A 19,454-nucleotide genomic window follows, 5' to 3' on the forward strand; every position below is an offset into this window, starting at 1 on the left:
CTGCATGAAAATCATGTTTTTCTTGAAGGATGCAGACTTCTTCCTGTACCACTGCTTGAAGAAGGTGTCTTCCAGAAACTGGCAGTAGGACTGGGAGTTGAGATTGACTCCATCCTCAACCCGAAAAGGCCCCACAAGCTCATCTTTGATGATACCAGCCCAAACCAGTACTCCACCTCCATCTTGCTGGCGTCTGAGTCGGACTGGAGCTCTCTGCCCTTTACCAATTCAGCCACGGGCCCATCCATCTGGCCCATCCATCAAGACTCACTCTCATTTCATCAGTCGATAAAACCTTAGAAAAAAGTCTTGAGATATTTCTTGGCCCAGTCTTGAAGTTTCAGCTTGTGTGTCTTGTTCAGTGGTGGTCGTCTTTCAGCCTTTCTTACCTTGGCCATGTCTCTGAGTATTGCACACCTTGTGCTTTTGGGCACTCCAGTGATGTTGCAGCTCTGAAATATTGCCAAACTGGTGGCAAGTGGCATCTTGGCAGCTGCACGCTTGACTTTTCTCAGTTCATGGGCAGTTATTTTGCGCCTTGGTTTTTCCACACGCTTCTTGCGACCCTGTTGACTATTTTGAATGAAACGCTTGATTGTTCGATGATCACGCTTCAGAAGCTTTGCAATTTTAAGAGTGCTGCATCCCTCTGCAAGATATCTCACTATTTTTGACTTTTCTGAGCCTGTCAAGTCCTTCTTTTGACCCATTTTGCCAAAGGAAAGGAAGTTGCCTAATAATTATGCACACCTGATATAGGGTGTTGATGTCATTAGACCACACCCCTTCTCATTACAGAGATGCACATCACCTAATATGCTTAATTGGTAGTAGGCTTTCAAGCCTATACAGCTTGGAGTAAGACAGCATGCATAAAGAGGATGATGTGGTCAAAATACTCATTTGCCTAATAATTCTGCACTCCCTGTATAAAACCAATCTCCAGCGTTTCTTTTTCTAATCTTTTAAATAATCCTTGTTTCTTTTTGCAAAAGCTGACGTTTATTCAGTACAATCGGAACACCAGTTTACTGGATTGTATGCTTGTAATTGTCATTAGCTGTTGTCACAGAATGTTTTTGTAGTGTCTGCATTGTGCACTCATGTTTTCACTTTACAACCAGGCGTGTATCTTGTTGTGTACAGGAAATTAGAGATCTGTATAACCATGATGACGATGATAATAATAATAAAGTGTATTTTGTTCATACGGTATATTTCTTCCTAGAACGAGGTTAATGCCCACTGGCTACAGTTCTGCAACAAAAGCTTGTGCCTGGATCCAGGATCTCCGATATTGCTACCGTGTCTGACCTCTCTCCTAGCTGTTTATAAGGAGATTCTCACAGATGAAAGACTCCAGAAGGCAGGTATGGGACATCACACACACCGTGTTTCCTCGAAAATAAGACAGTGTCTTTTATATTAATTTTTGCACCAAGAAGTGTGCTAGGGCTTATTTTCAGGGGATGTCTTATATGGGCACTGCATGATATGACCCATGCTGGCCGCCTCTGCTTGCTGCTCATTGTAATGTCACAGTGCAGATCAGGCATCTGTCACGTCATCCCTGCACACAGTTGATAAACCTGCTGTGTGCAAGGATGACATGACAAGTGCCTGATCGGCACTGCACGATGTGTCCCCACGCTGGCCGCCTGTGTGGACACTCTGTCCAGCCTCTTAGCCTGTCTCCCTGCTCCGCTACATTAAGTGTTGCCCCCCCCTTCTGACATGTGGCAGCTCTGTCCCATCTCCTAGCCTGTGTCTCGCTCCCCTGTTTTAAGTGCCCCACGTGTGGCCGCTCTGTCCCACCCCCTGTCTGTGTCCCCCATGCATGTTACATGTAACGGCAGCCAGCGTGTCTTACTGTATCCATGCTTCCCGGAGATCGCCGACGTCCTCGCTTCTCCCTCTAGTAACCGGCGCTTGTGTAGATGACGTCATCTACACAAGCGCCGGTTACTAGAGGGAGAAGCGAGGATGTCGGCGATCTCCGGGCAGCATGGATACAGTAAGACAGGCTGGCTGCCGTTACATGTAACATGCACGGGGAGTGGGGGACATGGGGCAGGACAGAGCGGCCACACGGGGGGGGGGGGGGCACCTAAAACGGGGGAGCGGAGACACAGGCTAGGAGTTGAGACAGACCTGCGGGTGGGGATGTAATGTGGGTTTGGGGCTAGGTCTTATATTCGGAGTATGCCTTATATTGAATGAATGACATTTCAGCTAGGTCTTATAATTAGAGGATGTCTTACTTGAGGGGAAAGACAGTATCTCATTGGTTAATGAGTTGTCACCTATTCTCTTTCATTGACAAGTTAAAGGATACTTGTAACCAGAAAAAATGTTCATACTCGCCTATGAAAAGGGAACTGGACCCGATGGTTATAGAAGGACCAGAAGTCTGGGTTGGCAAGAAATGGGTTAGTTGATGGGAGATTAGGGGGACTCAGTGAGTCGAAAAGGTTTCTTCTGGCTGTGAGCATGGCCATTGGTAATCACATCCAGATTAGCCATGCACAAGTAAGGTGCATGCCTAGTAGAGGGGACGTGCTCATGTCCAGTGTGGATGCGCTTGTCCGTGCCCCGCCCCACAGACAGGAAATAAAGGGGCACCCTGTGCTGGAACAGTGGGACTGTAGGAGGATCCAGGAAGCCTCTTGACTGTCCAGAGGCTTCTCACTACTGAGGTAAGTAACTTTTGGGGTGTTTTTTTTTCACTTTAGTTTTTGTTGTGTGGCGAGAGAAGGTATAGAGGTAAGCATGAAGTTATAATAAGCTATGCCATTCATTTAAAACGGAGTTGCATGATGATTCAGCTGGCCGTTTTTCTTCATCTTGTGTCCTTTTGCAGCAGAAATGTTTCAATAACTTTATTATGTGCTAGTGGCCTTTTTTTTTTTATTTTTTTTTTTATTTTAGAGCTTACCAGTTAACCTTGTTGTGTTACGTTTTGTAAAATATTGAACCTAGATGTGTCTGGGCGCACCTGACTACGTAATGATGTTATCTGGGGCCACATAGCTTTCTTAAGGGAGACCTGGCTACTTAAAAGAATACTATCGATTCAAATATTTTTTTTCAATTGACCCAGGAATTGTTTGGGAAGTGCTGCTAAGTACTGGTGTATACATTTTAGTAGCAACTTCATTGTTTACTGTTATCAAAATACTTTCAAACTTTACTGACACCAGAACTGACGGCTGACTGAGCCATGAGGAGAGGGGAAATTCCCCTCACACTTGATCAGTTAACTCTATGTGTAGCTCTGTGTGTGACAGAGAGAGACAGGACACAGGAGCTGCAGCTGTTGGGAGCTCTGTTTCTGACTGAAGTGTCTGAAGAGAGCAGAAGAAATGTAACTAATTGACACAGCTTTTCATACTGTTTTTGCTTTCAGAGTTTGATATGTTTGATATTTGCTTTCTGTAGTCTGATATGCAACTTTGGCTGTGCATTGAAGCAGACACCCCTTCTGCAATTGATTTGTCCCAATATAGCTAAATCCTACCCTCAAATTACAGCTTTTGCCTCTGATATTTAACATGAAAAGTAGGAAAATGTTTACACAGCTACTTAGACATTATTTGCACACTGTCATTTTAGAACACTTGGGTATCGATAGTATTCCTTTAATCCTTGTATCTGGAGGGCATCCTATCTACTTTATTTTTTTTTTGTTTTTTTTCCCGGGGTTATGGCTTCTTAAATCCCCTATCTATTGTCACGTGGCTATTTAATTTGTGTATCCGGGGACACCTGGTTACTCAATTCTTCTTTCTTGGGTCATGTGGTTACTTCATTCTTGAATCTGGAGACGCCTAGAACACTTTTTTCTATCTGGACACAAGGCTACACAGATCCCTAAAATGGTCAGCTTTGTGATACATTGCTTGGTGGAGGGAGGGGGGTGTGTGGAAGGTCCAAATTCTACATCAGGGTCCAGAGGTCTTTAGCCACACCATTGTGAACACATCGGTCTCAATGCAAAGTTGATTATGTAAAAAGAATACATAACATGTAACATTTACATTTTTGGTTTAGCAGTCATTTCACATCCGCTGGACAGCTAGCTAGATACTGTTGAAATGCCCTTTTAGTGTGCAGGTACTATAATATGGATTACCTTATGCTTGCCAAACTTCATTGTTCTCACTGTGCCATACACCTATTCAATCTTATGGAATTTTACAGCTGTGAATAAAGATTACTTTTATGAAACTATTAAAGCAGAATGGATAGATTATTTTGAATCTTGTTTTGACCATAAACTGACATGTGATTTTGTGTTCCAGACCTTCTGCTAAGTATCTCTATGCCTCTTGAAACTGTATTTGAAAGATTCTGCTCTACCATTTTCACTTGCTTATCGAATCCTTCCTGTCCATCCCTTGCACAAGCTTCCGAGCACAGCAGCCAGCTCTCCTGTCTCCTGGACCTTCTAGAAGTTTTGGTTGCCTTAAGGATAATGGTGCCATTGAGTATTTCCCTTTGGAAACCAGTTCTGTTGGCCATCCTTCCTCAGGCCTTAAATATGATCTCCTCCCCTGTCCCTTACTTTGTGAAGAAACAGATCATACTGGTGCTAAAAAGATGTCTGCTGTATAAAGCTGGTGAAAATTTCCTGCCTTCTTCACTCACCATTTCACACCAACAAGATCCAGTGTTAGATGAGGACATGGGTGTGTTGGCTGGGACATTGCTGGGAGCCGTGCAACAGGGGTGGCTGCTACAAGTGCCTGTTAGCGACAGATCAAGCAGCTTTGGGGGCCTTAATGTTGGATCTGAGCGTGGCCCTGATCGGGTGGTCCTGGGAGCTCTCAGCCTCTCTGTTCTCAAAGCCATGGAAATTTACCGTCACGGTGGAAGCTTAGATGGTGGCAAACCAGGTAATATAGTCAACCACAAGTAACTCTTGATGCATTGTTTACAAGAGGTCTATTCTTCCTTAAAAAGCAGTACACAGATCTCAGATTTCCTTCACTGGCTATTTTTCTTTATGGACTGTTTTTCATCGGTTTCGCTAATTGATTTCCCTCCACTATTGAAGGTAAAATGTGTCCATTTGTTAATAGCAGAATGTTATGCCCTGTGTAGCATTTCATGTTCCTAGTATATACCGCAAACACTGCACAGGGTTTATTAAGAAGCTCAATCAGATTCCACCTTGGTTGGATTCAGTTGGTCCATTTTCAAGCTGCATACATTTGCACACTAAGTTTACATAATTCTGCATCAACTGTTTGCATCTCATTGACCAACCCTATTTGAAAACACATTTGTCATCTGTTTATCAACACTTGGTTGAAACCATGGTTATAATGTAGGTGTTGATTCAGAAAACCCTGCTAAAAATTGCCATGCACAGACCGGTGTTTATACCATCAATGTAGTGTATGTTGCGCACACACACAGAGCAACTCTGATATTGTACATAACACCGCTCGCTGGTCATGTAACGTGCATTGTGCAGTATACGACCAGTATGCACATTGTGTACATAATGCGAACTGCACTATGTGCACAACATGCATTACCTAAATACAGTACCAGTAAAATTGCTGTGCACAGACGATGTACATCAAACTTACAGGGGTTTCAGGTTTTTTTTTTTAACCTCCCTGGCGGTAAGCCCGAGCTGAGCTCGGGCTATGCCGCGCAGGGGGAGATCTCAGCCCCTGATGGGGCGATTTTCATTCTGTAAATTGCTGTGCGCGCAGCCAGCACTTTGCTAGCCGCGCGCACAGCTTGATCGCCGCCGCTCTGCGGCGATCGGCCGCACGCAGCGGCTGAAGAGGGCCCCCCGCCAGAGCCCTGCGCTGCCCGGATCAATGAGTTCCGGGCAGCGCTATGGGCTGGATCGGGTGTGCCTGACGTCGGCTGACGTCCATGACGTCATCCCGATCGTCGCCATGGCGACAGGAGAAGCCAAACAGGGGAACGCGTTATATACGCGTTCCCCTGTTTGCTATAGATGCCGGCGACGATCGGACTAGAGGGCCACATGCGCCCTCTAGTGGTGTTTCATGTAGCTACCACTCTGGTAGCTTTACATGAAACATTAAAAAAAAACTAAAAAAAATTTGGAATTCTGCAATTTTTGCAGAAAAAATTAACCGCCAAGGAGGTTAATCCTTATTGGAGCTTTATCCTTTGACCTGTCATCCATTTCCACTGGCGTTTGCGATGCGAACGATGTGGGTACTTCTGGTTGGCATCTGAACAATCGGATGCAACATAATGCGGCTTCCTGTTAGCGGCAATGGTGAGTCGGATGCGTGTTGCAGAAATCTACAGCATGCTATCCATAATTCCCCCCCCCCCCCCCTCCCCCCCCGTGACACTATGCGTCGGGAAATTCACATCAATGGAAACTGTTCAGTTGACTAATGGGAGTTGCAGTTTAAATACAGTGTGATGCAATGATCGCACCATACCGCGTGTGTAGTGGAAACTGGCCCTGAACCTTTGCACACTTGGATGATACAGTGATCTGGTTGAACATCAGGTTTGAAGAGGTTCACTGGATGATGGGAGCTTAGAAACATCCCAAGTGTTGATATGATTGTTATCAGCTAAAGTAAACACAAGATAAGCAAAATCTTTAGAACCTCTTTGGTTTTACTTTTGGACATGTTTAGTGTGTTTATAGTTTGTGCATTAGCACAAGTCATAAAAGGTAATCCTAGGGCATAATCGGTGACCAAAAAGTTTGAATTCTAAACTGTAAACCTGTATTCATTAGGTAGGTGTTTTTGAAACGGGGGTGAGATTTATAGAGATGGACTTGGCAAACATAAAAAAAAGTGCACAAACGACTTTGCAAAAGCTTTGTTTTATGTTTGCCAAGTCTACCTCTGTACATATCTCACCCCCTTTTCATACACATACATTTTGGATGCACAGGATAGTGAAGGGCTGCAGCTACAGCTTGTCTCATCCTGTAAAGCTGCTGACAGAGGCTGCTGCTGAGACTTCTCACAGCCTCTGGAACCAGCCTTGGAGGGCGGCATAAATTAGAAGGGGGCAAAGACTGTCGTCCGTCTGCACTGAGAGAGGCAGAGCTACTGAGAACGGCTCTGCTTCTTCCTGTTCTCTTCCTGGTAGCATATTCTGCGACCAGGAAAGTCGTGGAGAGATTAAGATGATTATCTGGACAGGGGGCACTCGTTTTTAAAGCTGGAATACTGTAGGAGACCAGGTATTTATAGCCTTAACATAATTTTCGGATAACATAAGAAAAAAAGTCACTTCAGATTCTCTTTAAGCACGACAATGATTACCGTAAGCGTGTGTATGAGACTTAAAGGGAACCTAAACTGAGAAGGATATGGATTTTTCCTTTTTAAAATAATACCAGTTGCCTGACTCTCCTGCTTATCCTGTCCCTCTAATACTTTTAGCCAGAGCCTCTCAACAAGCATGCAGATCAGGTGCTCTGACTGGATTAGCTGCATGCTTGTTTCAGGTGTGTGATTCAGCCACTACTGCAATCAAAGAGATGAGCAGGACTGCCAAGCAACTGGTATTATTTAAAAGGAAACATCCATATCCCTCTCAGTTTAGGTTCCCTTTCATTGTCGTTTTGGCAATATTGCACTGCATCACAGATGGGCGACAGCTCCAGCGCCAGCATTAATGGTGTTGACCTCCCAGAGCAAAACACATGTATGCACAAATTAGACCATGTTGTGTATAAAAGGGGTACATAGAAGGGGCACCCGTCTGCTTAGGCACCTTCTCTGTCTACTTCTTGCCCACCGCTGACACCATGTACCTTGGCTTCAGGTGGTCTTGGAATGCTGCATAGCAACATTTTGACAAGTTAAGTATTTTATTTGGCCCCCTTTTAGTGTTTTAAAGTAAATCTACCAGTTATGATTGCCAAATCCACTTAAACTGCTGTGTTTTGCAATTTTCTGTTCCCCCTGATATAAAACACAAGATATCAGAGGTTACCTTAAAAGTTCTATGACCTGTTTAATGGCATGCAGCCTGCATTCCTTCTGCCTTTGTATGGTCCAATGACTCTCACAGCCTTACTTCAGGGTACAGAGTATTTGTCTTCTTAACTTTGTGTTCATTAATTCATTGAAGTGCTCCATCATTTTGCAGAATTAATAGCTGCTGATCAGGCTATAAGTTATGTTTTGCTCCCCTGATTTATAGATCTTGTAGATCTTGTTTTTTAATATTTATCAGTATGTATTGAAACTTGCAGTTTTCTGAGAGCAACTGCATCTCGGGTATAAGAATTACTCAAGTATCTTACAAATGAGAACAAATACAGAAATTGGCTGCAGTCAGTCCTCAAACACTTGAGGTACCAGCAAGGAGCAATCTCCTTCTGTGTGCTCACCATGTGGTGCCAGCAAGGCTGATAAGAGATGCACTTTGTTTTTTAGGCAGTGCTGTTCTGGATCTGGGCGCTCTCATGACTCAGTTGTTGGAATTCCTAAAACCTCACATTGCGTGGAAGGATCCGGAACACCCCTGTGAGTGGCTTTCACTGATCTTCATAGAGCAGGATGATGACATGCTAGAGGTTGCCAACTGCTTGCTGAAGATGTACCATCATAATCCTAGGTATGTCTATTTTGTCCATTAATAGTGACCATCATATTGCAGGTAAACGGCTAGGTAGATATCACTATTCACCGTTACAACTCTATATAGAGCATCTGGTTACCCCCAGTCTGCTTGCTAGAACATGAATGTGTATTTATTTCCACAGTTTGAGATTTTGCCTCCCTTGTATGTGCTGTAGAAATTAACCACTTAAGATTTCAGGACGTGAATTTCACGTCCTAATTGGCTCTCTTTTGCATTTCAGGACGTGAAATTTACATTCTGCAATTAAAAGGCTGCCGAGCGCCCCCCGCACGTGCTCGCCCCCATTGGTCCCGCACGGGCACTCTCATTATCATGCTCATGCACTTATTTAACTGTGAATGAGTGCTGCTTATAGCAGCACTCATTCATAACAATAAGAAAAAAAAAGTTAGTCTTAAGTGACAGTGTTCCTGTTAAACAATAAAGTGTTTTCCTCCCCACCAAATGTTAACTCCTACCTAACTAATTAACCCCCTTTGTCACCTATACTTAGCCCTAAGATTAGTGGGCACCTCTAATGGTTGCCACCAGTAGCAATCGCACATGATTGCTAGGGCGACCCAATACTGTACATATACATTGCTGTGCTGTTGCCTAGCAATTTATCTGTGCAGCACTGGGGTCCCCAAACTGTGCTTCATATCGATCGGATCTAGTCCCTACAAACGCACAAGCTGGCGATAATGGTACGCCACCTTCCCAACTAGTGATGAAATATGGCATGTAGGGTATCCATTTAACTGGGATAAAACAAGTTACATATTTTGAGGATGTTTATTAACTGTGGCACTTGACATGTGTAATTAGTGAAGGGGGAAATGTGAAAAAAAGTTTTCTGCTCTTGCGCCTAATTTTTCTCTATAAAATTGAAATAATTCTTGAGAACATTTATTACCAAAAGAAAAGCCTAGATTGTCCTGAAAAAAAATACATGTGTATCACTTTGATGGTGTAAGTAATGAAAAAGTTATTGATGTGTCAATAGTGACAGCTGAAATGACAAAATTGTCAGGAATCTTAAGGGGAAACACCCTGGAATGTAAAATGGTTAACCACTTCAGCCCCAGTGACAAACTATGATAGGCTCATTATGATTTATTGTAATAGTTGGTAATTGGTTTGCGGTGTTGGCACTCCCACTCTAGATCACTTCTGAGCAGTTAATACAAAGCTTCATGTACATCTTCAAGGCCCACCAATAGTACATCGTTTGCAGGAAACCACAAACATTCATAGGTAGGGAAATTAGTATCTCAGCCGTTCTGATTTACTAACTACCTCTGTGGCTTTCCACAAAACATGCACCGTTGCTGGACCTTGAGGACAGGGTTGGGGAACACTGATTTAAAGCATCTGCTGCTAATATGTTGGTGCCATATTCGTTCACAGGTCTTGTGGAGTCCAACCTTTACAGCTCAGAGCTGTGGAAAGTGTGGAAGTACATACAGTATGTGTGTGTGTGTGTATGTATATGTATGTATATATATATATATATATATATATATATATATATATATATGTATGTATGTATGTATGTATGTATGTGTATGTATGTATATGTATGTATATGTATGTATATATATATATATATATATATATATATATATATATATATATATATATATATATATATATATATATATATATATATATATTATAATATTGGAATATTTATATTGGGCTAGATTCCCCTTTTGATCGGTCTGGGTTGGTGATGGGGCCCCGTACTTCACATTTGTAGAGTAGGATTGGGGTGGGAGTCATCATCTGTATCTGCTGACTTTCTACACTTGGCTACTAATTAGACATCTGATTTGCAAACATACTAGTCGGATATATGCTAATCAGAAAGATTAATTTGGTTGTGCAGTGCAAGAGATGTTGAGTGGGGCAGCAACTAGTGAATACAGATGATGATGAAGGGCAGAATCTGAATTGCCAGAAAGAAAAGGGGGTTCTCCACTCCTATTGAGATAAGCTCACTTCTTGTGACTGGAGCGCATTGTACACAGCAGGTCTTCAGCCCCTTCCTAGCTGCTGCCATGATCCCCCTAAGAACCTGATGGCCTCTCACTAGCCCTGGGCCTGGTACCCCAAGCCCTCCTGTACACCCCAGAGTACTTGTTTACTTTTAATTAAAAAAAAATCTATTGTATTGTTAAATAATTCAGTGCACTTAACACATTTGTTTTACATTTCAGCCTTTGCTTTGGTTCCACTAGCAGTGAGTCAGAGATGTGGACACAATGTGGACCCTCCCATCAGTGCGGCATTAACCCTCACTGCATTTTCCTGTATCTGCTCAGTAGTGTGTCGTTCGATTCATCTGTTCTGTTGGATTTCTTGATCTCCTCAGAGACCTGCTTCCTGGAATACTTGGTTCGATACCTGAAGCTGCTTAAAAGTGACTGCCCACAGTTCTGTCTTATTTGCACTTTATTTGATAAATCCAGTATTTGTGATGCACCTGCTTCAGAAAGTGATTCTGTCAGAACCCTGCAAGAGCCTCCTGTGAAAATAAGAAAGGTTCTTAGTGAGTGCACTAGTCTTCCAACTAGCCTGTCCTCTACCACCATAGAGACTGGCACTTCGACCTCTTCTCCAGTGCATCATACCAAGCATTCAACACCTTCTTCCCCATCTGGCTTCGCACACTCTTCTCTGGGTACTCTTCAGCGCCTCGTAGATTATGACAGCTCAGAAGATTCTGAATCAGAAGTTGCAGACAGCGAGTGTCATTCTGTCACTGTGCACTCTACAGGGGCTGACAACACAGATATAGATAATCCCATGAGAAAGCTGGAGTTAAAAGGCCAGCATCCTATTCAGCATGGCTCACAACCAAGTTCAGCAGAGGGAAGCAATGCTCTTCATGCCCAAGGAATCCAGCAGAGGGCAGTGCAGTGTTTGGAAGATCTCCGGGAAGCCATTACTCGACTGCACAAAAAGAAGCTGTTTCCGTATAACCCTTCTGCACTGCTGAGGCTTCTTTCACACATCAGTAATCCAAATACAGAATAGAGGCAATCACTTATTTGTTGCTGCACACAGCAAAGGCTTTTCCATCTGTTATGACTCAACAAATTGAAATGAAACACAGTTTGCTGCGGAGATTTCTGCTTATTCGCCTCAATGGAATTTCTCTAGCATACTGACATTATTTGTGCAGACAAATAGGACACTTATGGTGCTATAAACTACAAAGTGCCCAATAAAAGGGTCAGTCAGTCAGTCTGAGAAAGTAAGGGTGCCTATACACTACTTCATTTTCAGCATTGATAGCCGGACAATTTGATCTGATCAAATCTGGCAAATCTCTGGCGTTTTTCCAGGTAAAATATCGGTCCAAAGGGTCAATCAGGCAATCGGTCCAAATCTTGGTCACAAAGGCTCAGTGGACTGCACGGTGGTCACTGTCCTCAATTTCCTGATGGCCGATGGAGCCCCAGCCGGTGTCTCCTCTCACACAACTGCATGCGGCGGTGTCACATTATACAGGCGCTCGCTGTGACGAAAAAGACGCCGGACCCCGGAGGAGGCGAGGATTCATGCCGACATTACAGGCTGTGGTGCTAGGACATTTTCCAATAGATATCATACTGAAATCTATTGGAAATCTGTCTGCAGTGTGGGCAGGCAATAGATCCCAATCTGATCAGATTTGATCAGAGAGGGATACGTCTGTTGGTTGATCTGGTGGCAGATTGCTAGGTGTATGGCCACCTTAAGGGCTGGTTCAGACGGGCATACTGCGGCGTCTCGTCCAAATGCTTTTTTCAAAGTGTGGGAAAAAGCATTTGGCAGTTTCTAGTGTTGCTTCCCAGCATGCATTGTTTCTACCCCCTGCTGGGGGAAATTGAGGCGCTTAGTGATCCTGGAAGCTGACTGTAGCTTCCAGGATTTCCTGAAATTACAGGAAAAATTTGGACACGGCATTTGACAAAATGTCGGTAAACAATTGTACCAGCTCTGTCCATTCGCTTAAATGACGAGCGCTGTTTTGTTTAGCACCATGGGATTCCCCTCTGAACTGGCCGTAATAGTGGCGCATGACCAATACAAAGTGCAGTGTATTCATCAAAGATATTATGGTAACAGTGATGTACACTGACTGACTGACTCTGATCAGCGGTTTGCAGCCAGCCATGGCAGATTGTTGAATTTAACAATTGAGTATTTGATCATCCTGAGTGTTAGATTGTTTCAGCTTGCTGGACTAATATGATGCACAGCTTTCTTTTGTTAAACTTTCTCATGGACCCAGTGGTGCTGCGTGACTGCAAATGATCGAACAACTGATTTTGAACTAAAAGCAACTTCTGAGTAGAATTTATTTATTTCTTTTCACAGCACTGTTAACCGTACTCTGAAACTTCCACATCTGTACTTATTCCTCAAAAGGTGCTTACTTTCTCTGTCTGTGTTTTAAAGTCCTAAGCACATGTCTTATCAGATGTAGACAGGAACATGTTTCAGAGGAGAGGTAAAATGGAAACCTTATTATACAGCTAATGAGCCTTAGTACAGGCTGGATTAAACCCAGCAGAGGTGGCCTGTAAGGACTCGACTGAGAATCTACTGTGTGTACAGGAGCCTTTCAATATCACCTAAACATTCAGGATACCAGATCATAACTGTCACCCTCCGACACCCCCCCCCCCCTCCCCAGCACATTGTCACTCTCCTCACTACACCCACCAGAAGCTGCTCCGTCATACTCCTCCTCCACCCGTTCACAACAGGTGTGTTACTAGCCTGTACAGCACTGCTCTGAGGAGATTGAATCCCAATCACTGCTGGTGATACTCGTGTACGATGCTTTACACTTAGGATAATCTTTCCTTAAAGTGGATCCGAGATGAACTTTTACACATTGCATAATTGTGTTCCTTTCCTATTGTTTATAGGGCATTCCTCAAGCCAAATACTTTTTTTGTTTTAATACTCTAATTCCCTATAAACTAAACAAGCCTCACCTACAGCCTTTCAGCGAGCCTTGGCACTGTAGCAAGGGCTCATGAGAGCTCAGTCTGGGCAGGAGGAGGGGGAGGTATTACTAACCAGAGATTTCAGAGGCGGAGGAGAGGGGATTAGGCTGAGTGCTGAAGATGCAGATAAGCTTTTGCCTGTGTGTAATGTTTACAAACAAAATGGCTGCTGTCATTGTATCACAGGAAGAAATCTAAACTTTAGATAAGATATATAGACAAGTTAGTTTTTATAGTTAATTTTTCATCTCAGATCCGCTTTAAAGGACTGCTGATTGAATGCAGACCTCATGTTCAAAGTTTGTATTACCACTTACCACCTTTGGTTTATAGCCCAGGAACTGCAGTCCATTGTCATGGCTATGATGTGTGCCTCCTCTGCTGCTTTTGGGTAAGCTGCCCTCTTGAACCCAGCCTATACATGTGAATGTATCAGTTTGTGCTTCCTGATTATGCGAGGTTTCATTAGGACTTTGTGGAGATTGTACAGTATGCTCTAATCATGTGACCACTGGGGTTTCTAATACTCTAAGCTAAACATCCAGCGCACACACGACCGTCTTGTATGTAAGCTCTGTACATCCTCTAATAAATAAGGTGTTCATGTTGCACTCTCTAAACCTCTTAAAATTTTGCTGCTGCTAGATCGTCCCTGGCTTCAGCAAAGCACACTGGGTAATCTGCTGTGGACCAGAAATGTAGGGCATCTAGCTAATGCTGATTGGTGCTAAATAAGAAGCAAGTTAACCTACCTGTGTATGTATGGATTGTGTGAAGAAATGTGAGCACCCAAAAGGATGATATATAGAGAGCTCAAAGTAATACCCTGGGTAGATTTAAAACCCAAGTTCAGGATTGTGTAAATGCATTTTGTGTAGAATGAACCTTGCATAATGTGTGTATTGCATGTAAACCATGTTTTCGTTTTTTTTTAATGATCTGGCTGGGCTGAATTTGCCATGGTGACTTCCTGTATAATGTCAAATGTAGATTGGTTAGACTGGATAGCAGTCTGCTTTTTGTCCAAACTCCTTTCCCTGCCCCATTCCTCTCAGTAGATGGCGAGGGAGGACCTGCGAGGGGGGGCACTGAGCTGGTCTTGTCTTGTGAAGAAACTTATATTCTGTTATACTGTAGCTGTGTACTTTGTAACTGTCATCACTGTCAAAAGACAATCATTTGGTTGACTTGTCCATAGGGAATTGCTCTGGAAGAGCTGCATACTTACTGTATGAGTAATTGCATAAGCCTCAGTTCTCTCTTGAGCTGTAAACCCAGGATTCTAGCATTTATGAATACATTTTTAGACTATCCTAAATACCTAGCACAAAAAATATTGTAAACAGCAAAATGAGTCACTGCTTAAAATCAGAAATCAAGACCTAGAGGTTATTTAGTTAACTGGCACAATAGTGTTACCATGGTAATTTACATACTTACAGGGTAGCCTTTATATGGAATAAATGACTATACTACTTTTTGTAATTTTATTTAAGATGTGGCAATGAGCAGATACATATGCCCGATTTTAAATTAAGCCATTTGCATTTTGTAAATAAAACGGATATCTATTATGGTGCTAATGACTATCTAACCTTTAAATAGTAGTGTAGTCTAAATAAAAGCAATTAAGTTTGCCCTTCTAGGTACCCTAATGTAGTTCCAGCGAATGAACGGCAATATAAATCGGCTGTACGCTGGGAAATTTCCATGACTGGTAAACACCAACATCCATGTCCCTCCCACCCACCTGTTTTTTTGTTTTGTTTTTATCGGTGTGAGTGGGTGTTACCAATTATGGTCCCACCAAACAGATGTTTTACATTGCCATTCATTGGACCATTGAATTATGATTAGGACTGCAGGAGTAAAGGTAGCCATTAACGATCCAGTTTCTAGTGAAAAATCATTTGAGCGATCAGAAATTCTGATCAGATTGGTTGGAAATAATCTCCATTGATGGGCACAATCGATTATGAACGATTATAAAAATAGTCATCCGATTGGATTTTGGTCAAACCAAAATTTGGATTTTTCTTGTTGGTTGTGATAGAAAGATTGGTTCGTTGATGGTATAGTGAACGATTTTTCTTCCGATCAGAATTTCTGATTGCTCAAACGATTTTTCGCTAGAAGTTGGACCGTTAGTGGCCACCTTTAGATTAGTTGCACTTTAGTTTATGCTGGAGGCACTGTAACTTGTGGTAGACATGTATTTTGTCCATTTTCTTCATCATCCATTAGAAATTTGGGCACTACTCTAGTTGAGGGGACGCAATGGGAATCCCCATAGACAAGTGACGCTCACTGTACTAAACTGCAGGGGAAAAAAGTTGCGCACCTGACAACGAATTATATAAAAACTACATACAACTATAGCCCACTAGTTCTAGTAATGAAATACGTAATATATATATATATATATATATATATATATATATATATATATATATATATATATATATATTACGCACTGTTTATCTCAATGAGTGGAGTGACATCGACTGACCAAATAGGGGAATATCATTATGAGGGGAAGGAGGTTCAACTTGCTAGGTAAATTACCTCCGGTGCATTACCAAGCACAAGTGTTTTGAAGTGACTGTAAGGGCCCTTTTCCACTTGCAATCGCTAGCGTTCACGCTGAACGCTAGCGATTGCTGAATCGCAATTACCGGCGATTCCCCGACGTTCGCCGCCGCGATTTTGCTATGCTATGCACTGCATAGCAAAATCGCGGCAATTATCGCTCCGCCGCGCGTTCGCGACAAAAGCGAATCGCGGTAGTGGAAATGACCTACCGCGATTCCTATGTTAAAAAGCAAACCGTAGCGATTGTAAAATCGCTAGCGGTTTGCGGTTTTGCGATTCAGCCAGCGCAAACGCGCTGGTGGAAAAGGGCCCTGACAGATGCTGCTTTATGGGGCTGTGACAGGTATTTGGTGAGGCAATGTTTGTTTTTTTTGTTGTTTTTTTTTTAATTTGTTTTTAGTAACACCATTCATTTTCTATTTTTAAGGCTTTTTATTGACACTGGTTGGTATTTTTGGCACTAGTATACTTTTAGGGGACCCACAGCAAATCAGGGCTGTGGTGTCGGAGCAATTTTTGGTACCTGAAGTCGGAGTTGGATCGGGGTTTTCAAAAACTGAGGAGTCGGATCAGTATATCCCCATAGACTATTGCTGCTCTGTACAAAAAAGAACACATTTCCGGCAGTAGCGTGTATAACCCCTCACAACACTTATATATCCCCATGTACATTAGAAACTCTGCTAAAGAATTCTGCATTAACTGGTGAGAAAAAGGTTGACCTCACCGTGTAGCACTTCTGAGTCTGGCGGCCATCATAGGTCTGTGCACATGATTTCTCCCTCCTTGTTGAAGGGATTGTGAAATAAAAAAAATATATGGATGAAGTAAGAAAATTATAAAAATAAAGAGCAAATGACTTTAAAGGGAACCAGAGACAAGGGGAACCTGAAAAATGGAAAAGGATTTTATACATACCTGGGGCTTCCTCCAGCCCCCTAAGCCTGGATCGCTCCCACGCCACCTTTCTCCGCTGCCTCTATCCGCCGGTACTGGATCCCGTCACTTCCGCCAGACGCAGCCAGTTTTCCGCATCCACAGGGACTCCCTCCGTCTCTTTACGCATGCGCCTGCGCAGTACAGCCTGGAGGACGTCTGCTGACGTCAGGGCGACGGCGTGAGAAGCATGTTGGAGCGCACAAGAGCCTGACCTGGAAGCTGGCCTGGCCAGGTCGGGTGAGCCACCGGAGAAAACCGGGAGCCGGCGGAGCGGCGTCGAGGGCACGTCCTGCCTGCCACGGGCTGGAGGAAGCCCCAGGTAAGTGGATTAGTATTTTTATTTTTTTTTAAACATGTCCGTGGATCTTTCCTTTAACATTTGTCAGCTGTTTTTGGCCTATATAAACTTTGCTCATCAGCACCTGCTTCAAAATAGTTTGCAACTGGGCAAGCAAGTGTTATTTGTTCGTACGTGTTCTTTACATTTTTTAGCTGTTTTGGGGCTATGTGTATTTGTTTTTGGGCTATGTGTATTTTTTTTCAATTAGTAGTTAACCACTTGAGGACCTAGGGCTTTCTACCCCTTAAGGACCGGCCACTTTTTTTCCATTCAGACCACTGCAGCTTTCACGGTTTATTGCTCGCTCATACAACCTACCACCTAAATGAATTTTGGCTCCTTTTCTTGTCACTAATAAAGCTTTCTTTTGGTGCTATTTGATTGCTCCTGCGATTTTTACTTTTTATTATATTCAGCAAAAAAGACATGAATTTTGGCAAAAAAATGATTTTTTTAACTTTCTGTGCTGACAGTTTTCAAATAAAGTAAAATTTCTGTATACATGCAGCGCGAAAAATGTGGACAAACATGTTTTTGATAAAAAAAAACCCATTCAGTGTATATTTATTGGTTTAACTATGGTGCAAAAAGTGAATTTTCCCATTTTCAAGCATCTCTGACTTTTCTGACCCCCTGTCATGTTTCATGAGGGGCTAGAATTCCAGGATAGTATAAATACCCCCCAAATGACCCCATTTTGGAAAGAAGACATCCCAAAGTATTCACTGAGAGGCATAGTGAGTTCATAGAAGATATTATTTTTTGTCACAAGTAAGCGGAAAATGACACTTTGTGAGGAAAAAAAAAAAAAAAAAAAAGTTTCCATTTCTTCTAACTTGCGACAAAAAAAAATGAAATCTGCCACGGACTTACCATGCCCCTCTCTGAATACCTTGAAGGGTCTACTTTCCAAAATGGGATCATTTGTGGGGTGTGTTTACTGTCCTGACATTTTGGGGGGTGCTAAATTGTAAGCACCCCTGTAAAGCCTAAAGGTGCTCATTGGACTTTGGACCCCTTAGCGCAGTTAGGCTGCAAAAAAGTGCCACACATGTGGTATTGCCGTACTCAGGAGAAGTAGTATAATGTGTTTTGGGGTGTATTTTTACACATACCCATGCTGGGTGGGAGAAATATCTCTGTAAATGACAATTTGTTAATTTTTTTTACACACAATTGTCCATTTACAGAGATATTTCTCCCACTCAGCATGGGTATGTGTAAAAATACACCACAAAACACATTATACTACTTCTCCTGAGTACGGCGATACCACATGTGTGGCACTTTTTTGCACCCTAACTGCGCTAAAGGGCCCAAAGTCCAATGAGTACCTTTAGGATTTCACAGGTCATTTTGAGAAATTTCGTTTCAAGACTACTCCTCACGGTTTAGGGCCCCTAAAATGCCAGGGCAGTATAGGAACCCCACAAATGACCCCATTTTAGAAAGAAGACACCCCAAGCTATTCCGTTAGTAGTATGGCGAGTTCATAGAAGATTTTATTTTTTGTCACAAGTTAGCGGAAAATGACACTTTGTGAAAAAACACAATTAAAATCAATTTCCGCTAACTTTTGACAAAAAATAAAATCTTCTATGAACTCACCATACTCCTAACGGAATACCTTGGGGTGTCTTCTTTCTAAAATGGGGTCATTTGTGGGGTTCCTATGCTGCCCTGGCATTTTAGGGGCCCTAAACCGTGAGGAGTAGTCTTGAAACGAAATTTCTCAAAATGACCTGTGAAATCCTAAAGGTACTCATTGGACTTTGGGCCCTTTAGCGCAGTTAGGGTGCAAAAAAGTGCCACACATGTGGTATCGCCATACTCGGGAGAAGTAGTACAATGTGTTTTGGGGTGTATTTTTACACATACCCATGCTGGGTGGGAGAAATACCTCTGTAAATGGACAATTGTGTGTAAAAAAATCAAAAGATTGTCATTTACAGAGGTATTTCTCCCACCCAGCATGG

The 19,454-nt window shown here is 42.7% G+C and overlaps 1 protein-coding gene across 1 annotated transcript in view; it reads left to right on the forward strand.

Moving 5' to 3' along the window:
* LINS1 (lines homolog 1) overlaps nucleotides 1–16,006 on the forward strand; it is a 34,773-nt gene extending 18,767 nt beyond the window's left edge. Inside the window, exons 5-8 of the mRNA XM_068275103.1 lie at nucleotides 1,229–1,370; nucleotides 4,302–4,895; nucleotides 8,412–8,592; nucleotides 10,821–16,006. Of these exons, the coding sequence (XP_068131204.1) occupies nucleotides 1,229–1,370; nucleotides 4,302–4,895; nucleotides 8,412–8,592; nucleotides 10,821–11,640 (1,737 nt within the window). The 3' untranslated portion in view covers nucleotides 11,641–16,006. The remainder of the gene's footprint in view (nucleotides 1–1,228; nucleotides 1,371–4,301; nucleotides 4,896–8,411; nucleotides 8,593–10,820) is intronic.
* The last annotated feature ends 3,448 nt before the right edge of the window (nucleotides 16,007–19,454 follow it).

This window comes from Hyperolius riggenbachi, chromosome 3 (genome assembly GCF_040937935.1).
Source record: "Hyperolius riggenbachi isolate aHypRig1 chromosome 3, aHypRig1.pri, whole genome shotgun sequence".
Classification (NCBI taxonomy): Eukaryota; Metazoa; Chordata; class Amphibia; order Anura; family Hyperoliidae; genus Hyperolius; species Hyperolius riggenbachi.